This window comes from Leptidea sinapis, chromosome 9 (genome assembly GCF_905404315.1).
Source record: "Leptidea sinapis chromosome 9, ilLepSina1.1, whole genome shotgun sequence".
Taxonomy (NCBI): domain Eukaryota; kingdom Metazoa; phylum Arthropoda; class Insecta; order Lepidoptera; family Pieridae; genus Leptidea; species Leptidea sinapis.
In genome coordinates this window covers 14,930,531-14,946,061 of record NC_066273.1, presented here as the reverse complement: position 1 = coordinate 14,946,061, position 15,531 = coordinate 14,930,531, and the positions used below count along the sequence as shown (strand labels likewise).

Sequence of the window (15,531 nt, the reverse complement as noted above, 5' to 3'; positions counted from 1 at the left end):
GTCCTTAAAGAGATTTTACCCCGGGAGGGTAGCGGTTTGATAAGTTTTATTTGTAACAGAGCGGATATGCTGAAGGCATTGCAGCGTTCACATAATGCCGACGCACATACACACCTACATAAAAGAAAAAATCACTCACTAAATGTCACACCATGTTACACTGCAATCTTTCCAGCAAGCCGAGTTGTTCATGATAAATAGCGTAGTAAGATATCATGGATAAAATGTAAAAGGTTTATGGAAAGTAACTTCGATTCAAAACTTAAACTAGTACGCGAACACAACTTATGCATCGCAGTATTGTTTACATCTGGGACATGCAGTAATTAACTGTAGATTTGGGCTTTGCTCGCATTGCAATAAAAACATAATTCATTATTATCCGGCTTGGTCTACGACTTTCGCCATGGTCGGTCGACAGTCGATCTTATGGTATAACTAACACATAGATGCGCGGCGACTATTGAGAGCAAGGGGGAAGGCCTGGCAGTTAGCCTGGATACAGCGAAGGCTTTTTGATCGTATATGGCACAAGGTACTTCTCTCAAAACTTCTGTTCAGTGGCGGATTTCGACATTGTCCTTCATTCTTTCAGGCATGATTCTGATATATTCTAATCTAATTAATATACATTCTCAATCTTACCGTATTGTGCACAAAAAGTTGAGGTAATTTTATCCATTATGTACGCAGTATTATTGAGTCATATTAAAATTTTGAAATCACCAAAACTTAGTTGGTATCTTGTTTTACAAAAAATTCGTTTTAACTCGTTGTGTTTAGTATTTTATTTTCAATAAGTACTTGTTTAATGTTTAGAATCAAACCACTCAATTTGGCTTAGAGCGGCAATCCGATGTGTTTGTATTGAACAAAAATTAATACCATTATCGTTTGATTGTGTGTGTCATACTTAATTTTGTCAGACTCAGGACAAAATAAATAAACTATAACCTGATATTTGAAGAAGAGTTTGCATAAAATCACAGAAATATGAATTACAACTTAATTAGTTAAATATGTCAAGCATTATACATATTTATAGACGGGCGTTGATCCATGCGGCGAAGGAAGTGACCCTGGCGAAGGCAGCTGGAAAACCTGACTGGCATCCACGAGCAGAGCCGAAAGATGTAATACCAATCTGGAAAAAAATAATATTATGTTTACATAATATATAACTACGTCACTAAATCCATCATGTTTAATATATATATATACTTGAACGTGAATCTATACTTCTATCAAAGAATTAACTATTTAGAAATATGAGGATAGTGTTTCATAGAAAGCTTACCAATTGATTGCCAGCAGAGAGAGGACCACCAGAATCGCCACCACACGTGCTAGCAGTTCCACGGGCAGTGTCAGTACAGATGGTTGAAGCGATAACAATATTAGAGCCGTAGGAATTTGCGCAGACATTGTTGGCTATTACCACCATGTTGACTTGTCTAAGGGATGTGTTATTAGGAATGCCTTGCTGAGCTAAAACATATTTTTTCATTAATATAACATAAAACATTATGAACTTGTTTATTCCAATAATTCCTGCTTGTTCCTTAAATATCTTTATAATGTTCAAAAAAGAATATAGAGCGTCATGGTGATATAATCGTATCATGAGTAATGATTATTCAAACAATTATGAGTGCTGTACCAATTGCTTTTATTTTAATTTAAAAATATTATTTTTATAAATTACTTTTGTTTTGAATAATTTGAATTGCATTTTTAATTAGCGAATCTTAGTCAGTAATGTGGACTACTTGAGAGCATATGGAAATGTCTGCAAATGGATTTTTTAAATATATGGTATGCTTCTACAGCTGTCATTTTACTTTTGAATAAATTTTTTGATAATGTCGACCATAGCTTACAATCTGAAGTTGCACCAAAGCCTGCTGCGGTCGCCCAGGTTCCAACAAATTGATTGCTTCCTGTAGCCATATTTATTCTTCCGATTATGTCTGAAAAATAAATTTTGAGTTACGTCTCAACCAACTTAGAAATTATAAAAGTAGTCCGAAGACAATATCTTGATATGATAAATAATAAATGAATACTTACTACTGAAGTTTACGTGGTTAATTCTGATAATAGCTACATCGTTATTCAGATTGTTCATATTGTAACTGGCATGCATTTCCACTTGGTTGGTTACGATTCTGGTGCCGCCGGAGAAAAGAAAAGTTGAGCCGAGTACAACAGTGAATTGATTAGCTTGAGCACCACTGGTTCTCCAACAGTGAGCTGCTGTTACCAATCTTGTGTTAGACAGGAGAGAAGATCCGCATACTGAAGTTGCTCCAGTTGTCAGCCGGATCACGAGGCCACCCTTAAAATATTAACTTGGGGTTAAATTTATTTTCTTAGTTTAATTTAAGATAAAGTAAATTCCTTTAAACACGTATGTTCCTTCAGGCATTAATATTTTATATTAAAGGCGAATAGTTTAATAATAATATTGGAACATATCTATTCGGTCAGTAAATTGTTGAGAGTATAGAGGTTGCATAACAACTATAATTTACAATACCAATTTCTTGAGTAAGAGAAACAAATACATTGTCGCTCAAATTAAGATGTGCGTGTCGTTTAGAGCAGTCCGTATCTTGATCATGATTTGTCGTTGAAGAGGTTTAGATCTGGGCTAGACGATGGACAAGCTATTGAGCCTTTAGCCTTGGTACCAAAGTAGCTTACATTTTAAGAGTATATTGCTTAGAGATCCAAACAACCAAAATCTAAGACAGTCTCTTGATACACTTTTGCTTAAGTCTTCTCTTCTTTTTCCAATAATTAAACTTTGTGACTCCTTGATACGACACACTCCCACCAAACCAAGACTGACGGTAAGATGATGACCACGTTGCTCTTTTTCTATCACTCGTCAAAGTTTTTTGGAGCTATGAGCTCATTTGTTTGTTGTAGCTCTCTTCGGTTGTGGCAATAGAACAATTATCAGTGAATAGAATATTTCTATTTCTTAGTCTTATACTTCACTTAAGAGCTGATGTAGCTTCATGACATGTACCAAGTATTGTTGCAATATGTTATGTTATTGTCTCTCACTATGGCAAAAAAAATATATTTCTATTCTATTCTAATTCTGTGCTCTTCACCCGCTTATCGGGACAGCAAGCATTAATTTAGATCGAGCCACTGTCCTTAAATGTATGTTTAAGGCATGTCCTGTACATGGATGATTAAAAAGACCTGAAGCTTTAGCATCAAGTACCAAGTCTTCTTTGATGATACCCGAAAAAGTCCAAGGTTTTCGGTGAATTTTGGCTTTAACAGCATTAACAGCGTTTGTAGTTCTAACAGCACGGCCACTCTGGTTTGTTATTGACAGTGGATGTGTTAGTATAGCTATCGAAAGTACTAAATACGAACATACAACTGAAATGTCTTTCACAAGATCGACGGCTCCTTACCCACTTTGTGCACTACAATCTGTTTGCTATGTGTGAAATGGCGGAGAATGGTCGAAGTTTGTTACTCAATAAACATGTTCCAAAATTGAATTTAAAAAAATGAAATTTTTAAGGTAGTTATATTCTTAAAAATATATCTTAATAATTTATAATAATAAAAAAACTAGAACTTAATAAGGTAAATATTATCCTGTCTATTCTGCTTCGCTTGTGTATGGGACAGTTCACCAAGATTGTTAGTCTCTTTCACCAAGTTTTTTTGACTCCGAAAAGGGTTTGGGAATCTTAAAATTTCAGAACTCTGAAAGATTAATTGACTAATCTTCCAGGACGAAATCTTGATAACTTAGTATGTTTTATTTTTGCTTTTTCCTTTGAATCCATTAGCGTTCTACTTAGGTATTCAAAGTAGTAAAAATTTAAGATTATTAAGTTAGGATAGTAAGGATATATTCTTGATCAAATTACTAGTTTTAAGGCATAAATTTAGTTTTGACATCATAATTGGAATTTGTTAATTTTAAAAGTATCAAAGAAGTGTACAAGTTCCTTCTCAGATCACTAGACCAACGTGTAATTCAAAATAGACTTTAAATATCTTGGCGTCTTATATTATGATGATGTGGTATGTATGGCTACGATTGTCTCTCAATATATTATGCTTGATAATGTTACAGAGGTTATGTTACATATTATATATACCAAAAAAGGCCTAAAACATTACGGTGTGACCCCTCTGGCAGATAGAAGGATTGTGTTAGATCTTTTGGTTTTACACAATATTTTTAGCGGTTAAATAGATCCTCCATACTTGTTATCAAAATTCAAAATAAACGTTCTACCAAATTTAATAATAAAAAATGCATATTCGTTGTTTGTAGTACCACTATCTGGGACTAATCTTGGTCAAAACACAACGTCACATAACTCACTCGCTAAATCGCAGAACATTGATTTATTCTTGCCGCTTGCTGAATATACAAATAAAATACTAAATTTACGCAAGTGATTTAGATTTTTTTTTTTTTTTTCAATTTTATATTTCAATATTTATAGATTTTAGTTTTTAAATTGTTAAAAATACCGTCTTATAAACGTAGTAAAAATTTTGAACGCTGTGATAGCTTGTAAGTGAATTAACTCTTATCCATATTATTACTGTATTTTCGGGGTAGTATACAGGTAGATTCGGGGGCGAGCAATCGAATTAGCTAGGTTTCAATTTAAAAAAAGTAGTTTTATCCATGTTTTAATGAGAAACTGCTACAATAACAATAGAATACAAAGTTAATTTCGCAATTATATACAAGACTATAATAGCTCAGATGGGACATTGGGTGATTCGGAAAGTAGAAGACCCCGGTTCGAATCCAGATGTCCTATTGGTATTTTCTTGTTAAAGTTTTGTATCTACAGATATCTAATATATAAAATTCTCATGTCGCGGTGTTTGTAGTTAAACTCCTTCGAAACAGCTTGACTGATTCTCATGAAATTTTGAGTGGATATTGGGTAGGTCTGAGAATCGGACAACATCTATTTTTCATCTCCCTAAATGTTAAGGGTGGTCCACGGCATTTTTTTTTCATTTTTTTGACATTTTCTCTTAAATTTTTGTTTTATTTTAAATATTTTAAAGTTTGATTATGAGTCAGCATTAAAAAATACATACAACTACAAATTTTCACCAATCTAATATCCACAGTTACAATTGTATCGCGATTTTAATAACGGCAATACAACGTTTGCTGGGTCAGCTAGTATTACATAAATAGAAAATCAACACTTTTCGTTAGCCTCGCTTCTTTTCATTTAATTTTACTACGTACATAATTAATATTAAAATACAGTTTGTATGACACACATTTCTTTCAAGTTTTCTATTAAAATATCTTACTGCAATACTTACAAGATGGGGATGGGCACCAAGACCCGCTGCGCTTCCTCCAATAATTCTGGAACCATCGAAATCCATAGCGCTCTCTGATTGCTTGATTTTCTCGGCGAGCGGGATACCAATGACATTGTGGTAGTCTGTGACAATGTCATGTTTGATCTCCCTAGCGTTGGTGGCCGCCAACAAACCGACAACTACAAGTAGGATCTTCATGATGGTTGGTGGTTGGTTCTCGTTAATGATTCTATTGTTCTAACAATGCACTATTTATACTAATGTGTTATCTTTCTATTAGCCTAATATCATGACTAGAAGATTAAATTATCGGAATAAATTTCGAAGTATTCAAATAGTTATAGTAAGTGAGCCCATGATGATAACTTGGGAGTTGTTTGAGGCTCAAGGTGAAGTGTTTTATATTTGAGAGATTAGATGTTAGTATGTAAAAAAAATCACATAAATCAACCCATTTTCTGGTGGTACTTACAGGCTTCAAATAATATAAAATTATTGCTGTGGAAAAATAATTCACACCTTGTTGAGATGATTTGTGTTCATAATATTATAGAGATAGCTTATCATACAATCAAACCACTTAATACCAAAAGGAAAACCAACCATCAGAAAAGGAAAACTCCTTTCTATGTGTCAATAAGATCATGACATGAATCATTTATGGAAATGCTTGTGTGTGGAAATGTGTGTGTGCCTGTTTGTCCCTAATTATTTACCACTCTAGGTAACTTAACCGTTAATAATAAATAATAAAATAATTCGTACTCAAAAGTTAACATCATTAGTTGCTACTCGTATGGTCAGTTTATTTTTAAATAGACACTATGGATGGCAGTTCTAAATAGCCTTTTCAGAATACATGCATATTTAGGCCACCTGCCAAAAGATACTGACCTCGGCCTTGTTACGCTAATGTTACGCTAAAGGAAAGTAAAAATATATAAATTTAAATCTAACCCACGGCTATATGACGAGTGCTGATGGTCAAAAATATAGCACTTTGCAATCAAGGGCGGTGTAGTGACCTAACACTAGAGCTTGCGTTTTGTATTTGTTGGTGTTGGTGTAGGTGTTAGTGTTGGTGATCATCATCACGATCGTGATGGTGATGTCGTCTTCTGCGACTTTGAATATTGGATGAATGAATTTGGAAAATTGAATGGTGCTGCAACTGTACGGTACGGCAGGCAATATAAATGAGTTTAGCTTTGTTTTGAGTAATATAGTGTATATTATTACTGCTTATGAACTGTTAAAGGAACAAGATTGTGGTTCTTTCTGTCATTAAAACCACAATTTACCTACAATTATAAGGTGAATAAAATAAATTATATCATATATTAATATTTATTATGTACTATTCCTTTTATTTAATTATTACTATGATAAAAATAATTTGTAATTTAATTATTTTATTAATTAGTTGTATTTTTTTTATTTAAAAAATTTATATTATTAGTGAAAAACAAATAGTTGATAAAAAGTTCCGTCAAAGCCATATTCTTATATCGATAAATATTCTTATTTTGAATACTGAGACCAATTTTCTTCAAATAATTCTGTATCTCGATTGTATTCATATTACCTTAGAATAATGTATTTAAAAGTTATTGGATTACAACTTACAATAAAACAAAACATCATTTTAAGTACATATTTAATTTCAAAGTTATAAGGCAATATAGTAGTAAGTTTAACTAAAACTAATACACACCCTTACAAACGATCAAACATAAACATAACTGCGGTAATCTACTGAAATATTAAGATTTTTATCAATTTTATTGTATAAGAGCTTATTCAAAACGAACTTTGATTTATGAAATATGTAACTTGAGTTAAGTGATAAAGCTCTTTGTCATTTTCTTAATGTAACAAATTTTGAGATAAAGAAATTACACTTAAGTTTCTGTGATTACTTCCTTTCGCGAATATATCAACAATTCGACCGTCAGATTTCCTCATCGGGTCATTAATTATTTTTAGTATTAGTTTTATATTTTTCTTCCGCCAAACATATTATAGAGATCAGGTAGTTATATCTTGCAACTAATTGACATGCTTGAGATTGTATAAAGGTTGCATTTCATCAAAGCATCAGGTGATGGTATGGTATAAAATTATTTACGAAAACTGATTTTCCACACCCACACACAATGCAGGGTGCATATCTCAATAAAAGATGTATCTACTCTAATTCTTTTCAAAAAAAAAAAAAATTCAAACTAAAACTTACATAACATTTATTTTATTTTATGGTGACTCCAAGCTAAGGTATCAATATAATTTGCTCAAATATACCGTTTGGTATGACAAACTAGATTTATTTATTCGTTGAGTGAAAATATTATGCATTATTGACGTAAGTTTATGCATTGAACAATATACAGTCTTATTTTTAAATAGGGATTATTCATTTTCATTTACTTACTTAGTAACACTTATAAAATTTGAAATTGCATTTTCCCGCAACATCTTACGCATATATTTAGATCTAAGTCTAGGAATTCATTAAATATGTTAACTTTGTTCCATCTTTAAAATAGCCTATTTTCTTATTATTGAGTTTTAGAAAACAAAATATTTTTTCTGCATTGTCACATGTTTCGAAGCGCAAACGTAAATCAGGTTTTAAATCTCCTTAAAAATTTATATATTAAAGTATAAGTATCAGTGTACAATAATTTTAATATATTTCGAAACTTATTTATCTAGTGAAAGTCATCGTATTAGAGTTTTAGAAATTTTCAATGTATAAAATCCCAACTAAATAGATTTATTGAAGAACAATTTAGTTTTTCGTAATTGAACTGCAACCAAATTTTCATTTTAAAATAGGTTAACTATGGAATTCTATATTGGCAATTAAATCTTGTACAATTTTACATTTACTCTTTTTTCAATATTGTCCATTGTTCTTTATACATTGAGTTATTCATTAATTTATTAAAATATTTTCGAAATCAGATGTAGTTAGCTTGTTTACGCGTGTTTGTATTTAAATCTATGTAATATTTTAACCGTGAGCCAATATCTTTTCCGTTGTTCATGCATTAAATTCTATTTAAAAAGTAATTGATATTATTCCATATTAACCATAAAATCCAATAAAAAAAAAACAACTATAATACATTCAATTACATATTGTAATATCGTTTACGTAATCATCAATACTGTTAAAAGCCTTCGACATAAGTCTGCGTTTAATAGTAGATTTATTGATAATTCAGATACACTTTTTGGTAATTTATCGTAAAATTTAATACCATCGCATGAAAAAGAATTGTTTATTTTACAGAGCCTGGTAGGGGGCACTATAAGCTTGTAGTTAATTCTAGTGTTCAAATTATGTTTGTCGCTTATTTTACTGTATCAATTATAATATTTATGTACGTGCAGGAGCACATTGCTATAAATATATTGGCCGTATATGGTCATAATATTAATATCTTTGAATTTTTCCCTTAGGTATATGGCACGAACAGCTCTTTTTTGAAGTATGAAGATGTTATTTACATCCATTGCACTACCCCATAGTATAATTCCATACGACATAACGCTACGGAAATAGCTAAAATAGACAATTCTTGCTATATCTATGTCTGTAAGATATCGTATCCTTTTTACAACAAAAGCGCTGAACTGAATTTACTAGTTAAATTGTGTAAATATGGGCCCACTGAAGTTTGGAATTTAATGTTATACCAAAAAATACTGCATTATCATCAATTTTCAATTCTGTGTCATTAATATTTACTTTTGTATGTACTTGTAATGCCTTACATTTGGCAACGTAAATTTCAAACTATTTGTTTTAATTTTATTCAATAATAAATTATTCATATTGAACAATTTTGATACTCCTAACAAAGCATTGTTTATTACATCACAATGATCTTGCTGACGTTATACTTTAGTTATTTATTCTAAATAACAAAGATATATCATCGGCAAACAAGATTATATGATAATTATTATTAATACAAAATGGCAGATCTTTAATATATACCAGAAACAGAAAAGGTCCCAGTATTGAGCCTTGAGGTACGCCCATTGAGACCATGGAACCAGAGCATTGCTTTCCATTTACATTAGCGAATTGTATTCTTCCTTGTAAATATGATTCTAATAGTTTCAGCGAATCTCCTCGTACTCTGTAATGATATAATTTATTAATAAGAGTCTCATGGTGAACGCAATCAAACGCTTTTCTTAAGTCACAAAAACACCCAAAGCATCAAAAGAATCTTCCCAAGCATCAAAAGTATTCTTTATTAATTCGAAACTAGCATCAATTGTTGATGAACCTCGAGTAAAACCAAATTGATTTCTTTGCCTTAAGTTCTTTACATAAAAATGTTTTGTCAAGTGCAGAAAAATTTTGCTAATAGTATGTAAGACTGATATAGATCTATAATTTTTAGGATCAGTTACACTGCCAGATTAAAAACTGGACTTATTTTGCTATATTTAAATAATCAGGAAAAACACCCTCATCAATACAGCTGTTATAAATGAACGCCAATTCAGTTCCAATTATTACATAAGGCTAATTACAGTTCAGGTAGATTGCATACTTCAATGAATACTGAAGCTCGGAGCGATACTGTAAGCGATGCGCCCGAGTCTCGCCGCGACCGCTCTCACCGTTCAATAAATTAAATGAGCAAGTCGAGCGGGCCGTGTGTTTTTCCCGGCACTCCCCCCCCCCCCCCCCCCAACAAAATATGAGAGCGGTATCTAAAGAGAAATTACCCCAGGAGGGTACCAGCTCTAGTACAGTACCGCGTATGTCACAGGGTAAACAGGGCAGCAACACCATGGCACCCCGCTCCACGCTCAATGTGGACTTTTGTAACATCAGGGGAATTCACTCCAACTTAAACGCCGTCCACTACCATCTTGAGACGGCGCGGCCGGCCTTGTGTTTCCTTACGGAGACGCAGATATCTCGACCTAGCAATACGTCATATTTAACGTACCCCGTACATTATTGAGCACAATTTTTTGCCTCATGCCCGGGTATGTGTGTACGTTAAGGAGGACATCTGCTGTCGCCGCCTCGGCAATTTTGAGGGTAGGGACCTGTCTACTCTCTGGCTCCGCGTAGATTTAGAGGACCGCGTCCGCATCTATGCGTGTGTTTACAGGTCCCATAGTGGTAGCACAGAAACCGATCATCTCATGGGCTGCGTTCAAGCGGCAATTGTCGACGTGCTTGCACAGATCCCCTCCGCTGAAATCGTAGTCTTGGGTGATTTCAACGGGCACAATGCCGAATTGCTTGGATCACGTACCACAGACTACGCAGGGCGATCTGTGCATAATTTTGCATTGGCGTATGGTCTGTCCCAATTGGTTGAGTCACCAACGCGGCTCCCGGATGTGGATAGCCATATGCCGTCATTTATATTGGATCTTCTGGTCATCACACATCCCGATAGTTACCAGGTCTCTGTCGACGCCCCTCCCCGTCCGACCATTGCCTGGTCAGGAGTGTAGTGCCCATCCGAGGCCAACGTCGCAGACCACCAGCGTCCCACCTCGTTTGGCACTACAAATCAGCAGATTGGGATAGGATGCGTTCCTTTTTTGCAGCCTACCCTTGGGGCAAGGTTTTTTTTCCTTTCGGATGATCTAAGTGCCTGCGCCGTTGCAGTAGCCGATGTGATACTATAGGGCATGGATATTTTTATACCAAGCTCTGTAGTACCGATCGGTGGCAGATCACAGCCCTGGTTCGATGCGTCAGTTAAAGCAGCATCTGACTACAAAAAACAGGCGTATCGAACTTGGGTTGCGGCGCTGGCCTCAAAGAATCCGAACTGCAAAGTTCTGAAGAGGAAATATAACCGTGCCTCCAGATTTTTTAAGCGGCAAATCGCCCGTGCGAAATCGAAGCACGTCGTCAAAATTGGCGAGCAGCTTTCCAGTTACCCGACCGGAACACGCAAGTTCTGGTCGTTGTCGAAAGCTGCTCTTGGTAACTTCAACCAGCCGTCCATGCCGCCGTTGCACATGAGGAATGACACCCTGGCTCATACGGAAAAAGAGAAAGCCGATCTCATGTGCACTCTTTTTGCCTCCAACTCGACTCTTGACGACAACCGAAAAACACCGCCGACCATCCCGCGGCGTCAGAGCAGAAAACTGTTAGGCGAGCTCTGTTTTCGTTGGTCGTCAGGAAATCGAGCGGGCCGGATGGCATTTCTCCAATCGTGCTTAGAACGTGTGGCCCTGAGTTGACGCCGGTGCTAACGCGTTTATTCCGGCACTCTTATTCCAAAGGCTTAGTCCATGACCCATGGAAGTCAGCCCTTGTCCATCCGATCCAAAAAAAGGAGATAGTTGGGATCCGGCGAACTACAGGCCTATTGCTATTACCTCCCTGCTCTCCAAAATCATGGAGAGCAGCCAGCTTTTAGTATACCTAGAGGGTCACCAGTTAATCAACGACTTTCGCCATGGACGGTCAACAGGCGATCTTTTGGTCTATATAACACATAGATGGGCGGCGGCTATTAAAAGCAAGGGAGAAGGCCTGGCAGTTAGCCTGGATACAGCGAAGGTCTTTGATCGTGTATGGAAGAAGGTACTTCTCTCAAAAATTCTGTTCTGTGGCGGATTTCGACATTGTTCTTTATTCTTTCAAGCACGATTCGTATGAATACTACCATAATATAATTAATATACATTCTCAATCTTGCTGTATTGTGCACAAAATGTTGAGTTAATTTTAACCATTATGTACGCAGTATTATTGAGTCATATTACAATTTTGAAATGACCAATCAGTACCCATACTTAGTTGGTATCTTGTTTCAAAAAATATTCGTTTTAACTCGTTATGTTTAGTATTTTATTTTCAATAAGTACTTGTTTAATGTTTAGAATCAAACCACTCAATTTGGCTTAGAGTGGCAATTCGATGTGTTTGCTTTGAACTAAAATTAATACCATTACCGTTCGATTGTGTGTGTCATACTAATTTTGTCAGAATCAGGACAAAATAAATAATCTATAACCTGATATTTGAAGAAGAGTTTGCATAAAATCACAGAAATATGAATAACAACTTTATTTGTTCAAAATGTCAAGCATTATACATATTTATAGACGGGCGTTCATCCATGCGGCGAAGGAAGTGACCCTGGCGAAGCCAGCTGGAGCACCTGACTGGCATCCACGAGCAGAGCCGAAAGATGTAATACCAATCTGGAAAAAAATAATATTATGTTTACATAATATATACCTACGTCACTAAATCCATCATGTTTTATTTATCTAAATGCCATTGAGTCTATATATATAGGTCGGAGAATTAGAATATAAAAGTAATATGGCCTGTATGATTATATTCTACTCTGTGTATTGGGCTGAACTGATGGCGAATGTCATCTTTCAAAGTGTGTTTGAAGTTGTCACTGTGTACGTCACTGTCGGTGACGAGATTGAAGTTAGTTATTATTCTTCTTCAGTAGAGCGCTCATTGAGAAGTCGTATTCGTCTTCAAGCTAGCGCCCGCGCCGGTTGTGCGCACTGATCGACTTAAAACAACATGGAGGATATATATATATATATATATATGATATGAATAGATATGAATCTATTCTTCTATCAAAGAATAAACAATTTAGAAATATGAGGATAGTGTATCAAAGAAAGCTTACCAATTGATTGCTAGCAGAGAGAGGACCACCAGAATCGCCACCACAAGTGCTAGCAGTCCCACGGGCAGTGTCAGTACAGAGGGTAGAAGCGATAACTATATTAGAGGCGTAGGAACTTGCGCAGACATTGTTGGCTATTACCATCATGTTGACTTGTCTCTTGGATGTGTTACTAGGAATGCCTTGCTGAGCTAAAAACATATTTTTTCATTAATGTAACATAAAATATTATGAACTTTTTAATTCCAATAATTCCTGCTTGTTCCTTATAATATCTTTATAATATTCAAAAAACAAACTTTATAAACAACTAATGAAGTAAAATATCTAACAAAATATAAAGCGTCATGGTAATATAATCGTATCATGGTAATGATTATTCAAACAATTATGAGTGCTGTACCAATTGTATCCACTAAATTACTTTTCTACAGCTGTCATTTTATTTTGAATTATTTTTTTGATACTGTCGGCCATAGCTTACAATCTGATGTTGCACCAAAGCCTGCTGCGGTCGCCCAGGTTCCAACAAATTGATTGCTTCCTGTAGCCATATTTATTCTTCCGATTATGTCTGAAAAATAAATTTTGAGTTACGTCTCAACCAACTTAGAAATTATAAAAGTAGTCCGAAGACAATATCTTGATATGATAAATAATAAATGAATACTTACTACTGAAGTTTACGTGGTTAATTCTGATAATAGCTACATCGTTATTCAGATTGTTCATATTGTAACTGGCATGCATTTCCACTTGGTTGGTTACGATTCTGGTGCCGCCGGAGAAAAGAAAAGTTGAGCCGAGTACAACAGTGAATTGATTAGCTTGAGCACCACTGGTTCTCCAACAGTGAGCTGCTGTTACCAATCTTGTGTTAGACAGGAGAGAAGATCCGCATACTGAAGTTGCTCCAGTTGTCAGCCGGATCACGAGGCCACCCTTAAAATATTAACTTGGGGTTAAATTTATTTTCTTAGTTTAATTTAAGATAAAGTAAATTCCTTTAAACACGTATGTTCCTTCAGGCATTAATATTTTATATTAAAGGCGAATAGTTTAATAATAATATTGGAACATATCTATTCGGTCAGTAAATTGTTGAGAGTATAGAGGTTGCATAACAACTATAATTTACAATACCAATTTCTTGAGTAAGAGAAACAAATACATTGTCGCTCAAATTAAGATGTGCGTGTCGTTTAGAGCAGTCCGTATCTTGATCATGATTTGTCGTTGAAGAGGTTTAGATCTGGGCTAGACGATGGACAAGCTATTGAGCCTTTAGCCTTGGTACCAAAGTAGCTTACATTTTAAGAGTATATTGCTTAGAGATCCAAACAACCAAAATCTAAGACAGTCTCTTGATACACTTTTGCTTAAGTCTTCTCTTCTTTCTCAAAAAATTAAACTTTGTGACTCCTTGATACGACACACTCCCACCAAACCAAGACTGACGGTAAGATGATGACCACGTTGCTCTTTTTCTATCACTCGTCAAAGTTTTTTGGAGCTATGAGCTCATTTGTTTGTTGTAGCTCTCTTCGGTTGTGGCAATAGAACAATTATCAGTGAATAGAATATTTCTATTTCTTAGTCTTATAGTTCATTTAAGAGCTGATGTAGCTTCATGACATGTACCAAGTATTGTTGCAATATGTTATGTTATTGTCTCTCACTATGGCAAAAAAAATATATTTCTATTCTATTCTAATTCTGTGCTCTTCACCCGCTTATCGGGACAGCAAGCATTAATTTAGATCGAGCCACTGTCCTTAAATGTAGGTTTAAGGCATGGCCTGTACATGGATGATTAAAAAGACCTGAAGCTTGGCAAGCATCAAGTACCAAGTCTTCTTTGATGATACTCGAAAAAGTCCAAGGTTTTCGGTGAATTTTGGCTCTAACAGCATTAACAGCGTTTGTAGTTCTAACAGCACGGCCACTCTGGTTTGTTATTGACAGTGGATGTGTTAGTATAGCTATCGAAAGTACTAAATACGAACATTCAACTGAAATGTCTTTCACAAGATCGACGGCTCCATACCCACTTTGTGCACTACAATCTGTTTGCTATGTGTGAAATGGCGGAGAATGGTCGAAGTTTGTTACTCAATAAACATGTTCCAAAATTGAATTTAAAAAAATAAAATTTTTAAGGTAGTTATTTTCTTAAAAATATATCTTAATAATTTATAATAATAAAAAAAACTAGAACTTAATAAGGTAAATATTATCCTGTCTATTCTGCTTCGCTTGTGTATGGAACAGTTCACCAAGATTGTTAGTCTCTTTCACCAAGTTTTTTTGACTCCGAAAAGGGTTTGGGAATCTTAAAATTTCAGAACTCTGAAAGATTAATTGAGGAATCTTCCAGGACGAAATCTTGATAACTTAGTATGTTTTATTTTTGCTTTTTCCTTTGAATCCATTAGCGATCTACTTAGGTATTCAAAGTAGTAAAAGTTTAAGATTATTAAGTTATATTCACCGATCTAATACTAGGATA

At 34.8% G+C, this 15,531-nt stretch overlaps 3 protein-coding genes across 7 annotated transcripts in view; 1 reads left to right on the top strand and 2 right to left on the bottom strand.

Annotated features, from left to right (window-relative positions):
- Positions 1 to 15,531, top strand: part of LOC126965899 (hemicentin-1) — a 561,675-nt gene that overhangs the window by 445,783 nt on the left and 100,361 nt on the right. The window lies entirely within an intron of this gene.
- Positions 993 to 15,531, bottom strand: part of LOC126965914 (collagenase-like) — a 16,113-nt gene continuing 1,574 nt past the window's right edge. Inside the window, exons 1-5 of one of the 4 annotated variants that reach the window (XM_050809697.1) lie at positions 5,350 to 5,560; positions 2,071 to 2,338; positions 1,881 to 1,970; positions 1,298 to 1,488; positions 993 to 1,144 (exon numbers count right to left, since the gene is read on the bottom strand). In XM_050809697.1, the coding sequence (XP_050665654.1) occupies positions 1,040 to 1,144; positions 1,298 to 1,488; positions 1,881 to 1,970; positions 2,071 to 2,338; positions 5,350 to 5,550 (855 nt within the window). In that variant the 5' untranslated portion in view covers positions 5,551 to 5,560 and the 3' untranslated portion in view covers positions 993 to 1,039. Of the gene's footprint in view, positions 1,145 to 1,297; positions 1,489 to 1,880; positions 1,971 to 2,070; positions 2,339 to 5,349; positions 5,561 to 13,506; positions 13,597 to 13,696; positions 13,965 to 15,531 lie in introns of those variants that run through there. The other 3 variants (XM_050809701.1, XM_050809698.1, XM_050809700.1) reach the window with 3 other exon arrangements.
- LOC126965915 (collagenase-like) overlaps positions 12,416 to 15,531 on the bottom strand; it is a 20,308-nt gene continuing 17,192 nt past the window's right edge. The window contains exons 4-5 of one of the 2 annotated variants that reach the window (XM_050809703.1): positions 13,023 to 13,213; positions 12,416 to 12,567 (exon numbers count right to left, since the gene is read on the bottom strand). In XM_050809703.1, coding sequence (XP_050665660.1) covers positions 12,463 to 12,567; positions 13,023 to 13,213 — 296 coding nt within the window. In that variant the 3' untranslated portion in view covers positions 12,416 to 12,462. The remainder of the gene's footprint in view (positions 12,568 to 13,022; positions 13,214 to 15,531) is intronic. The other variant, XM_050809704.1, reaches the window with a different exon arrangement.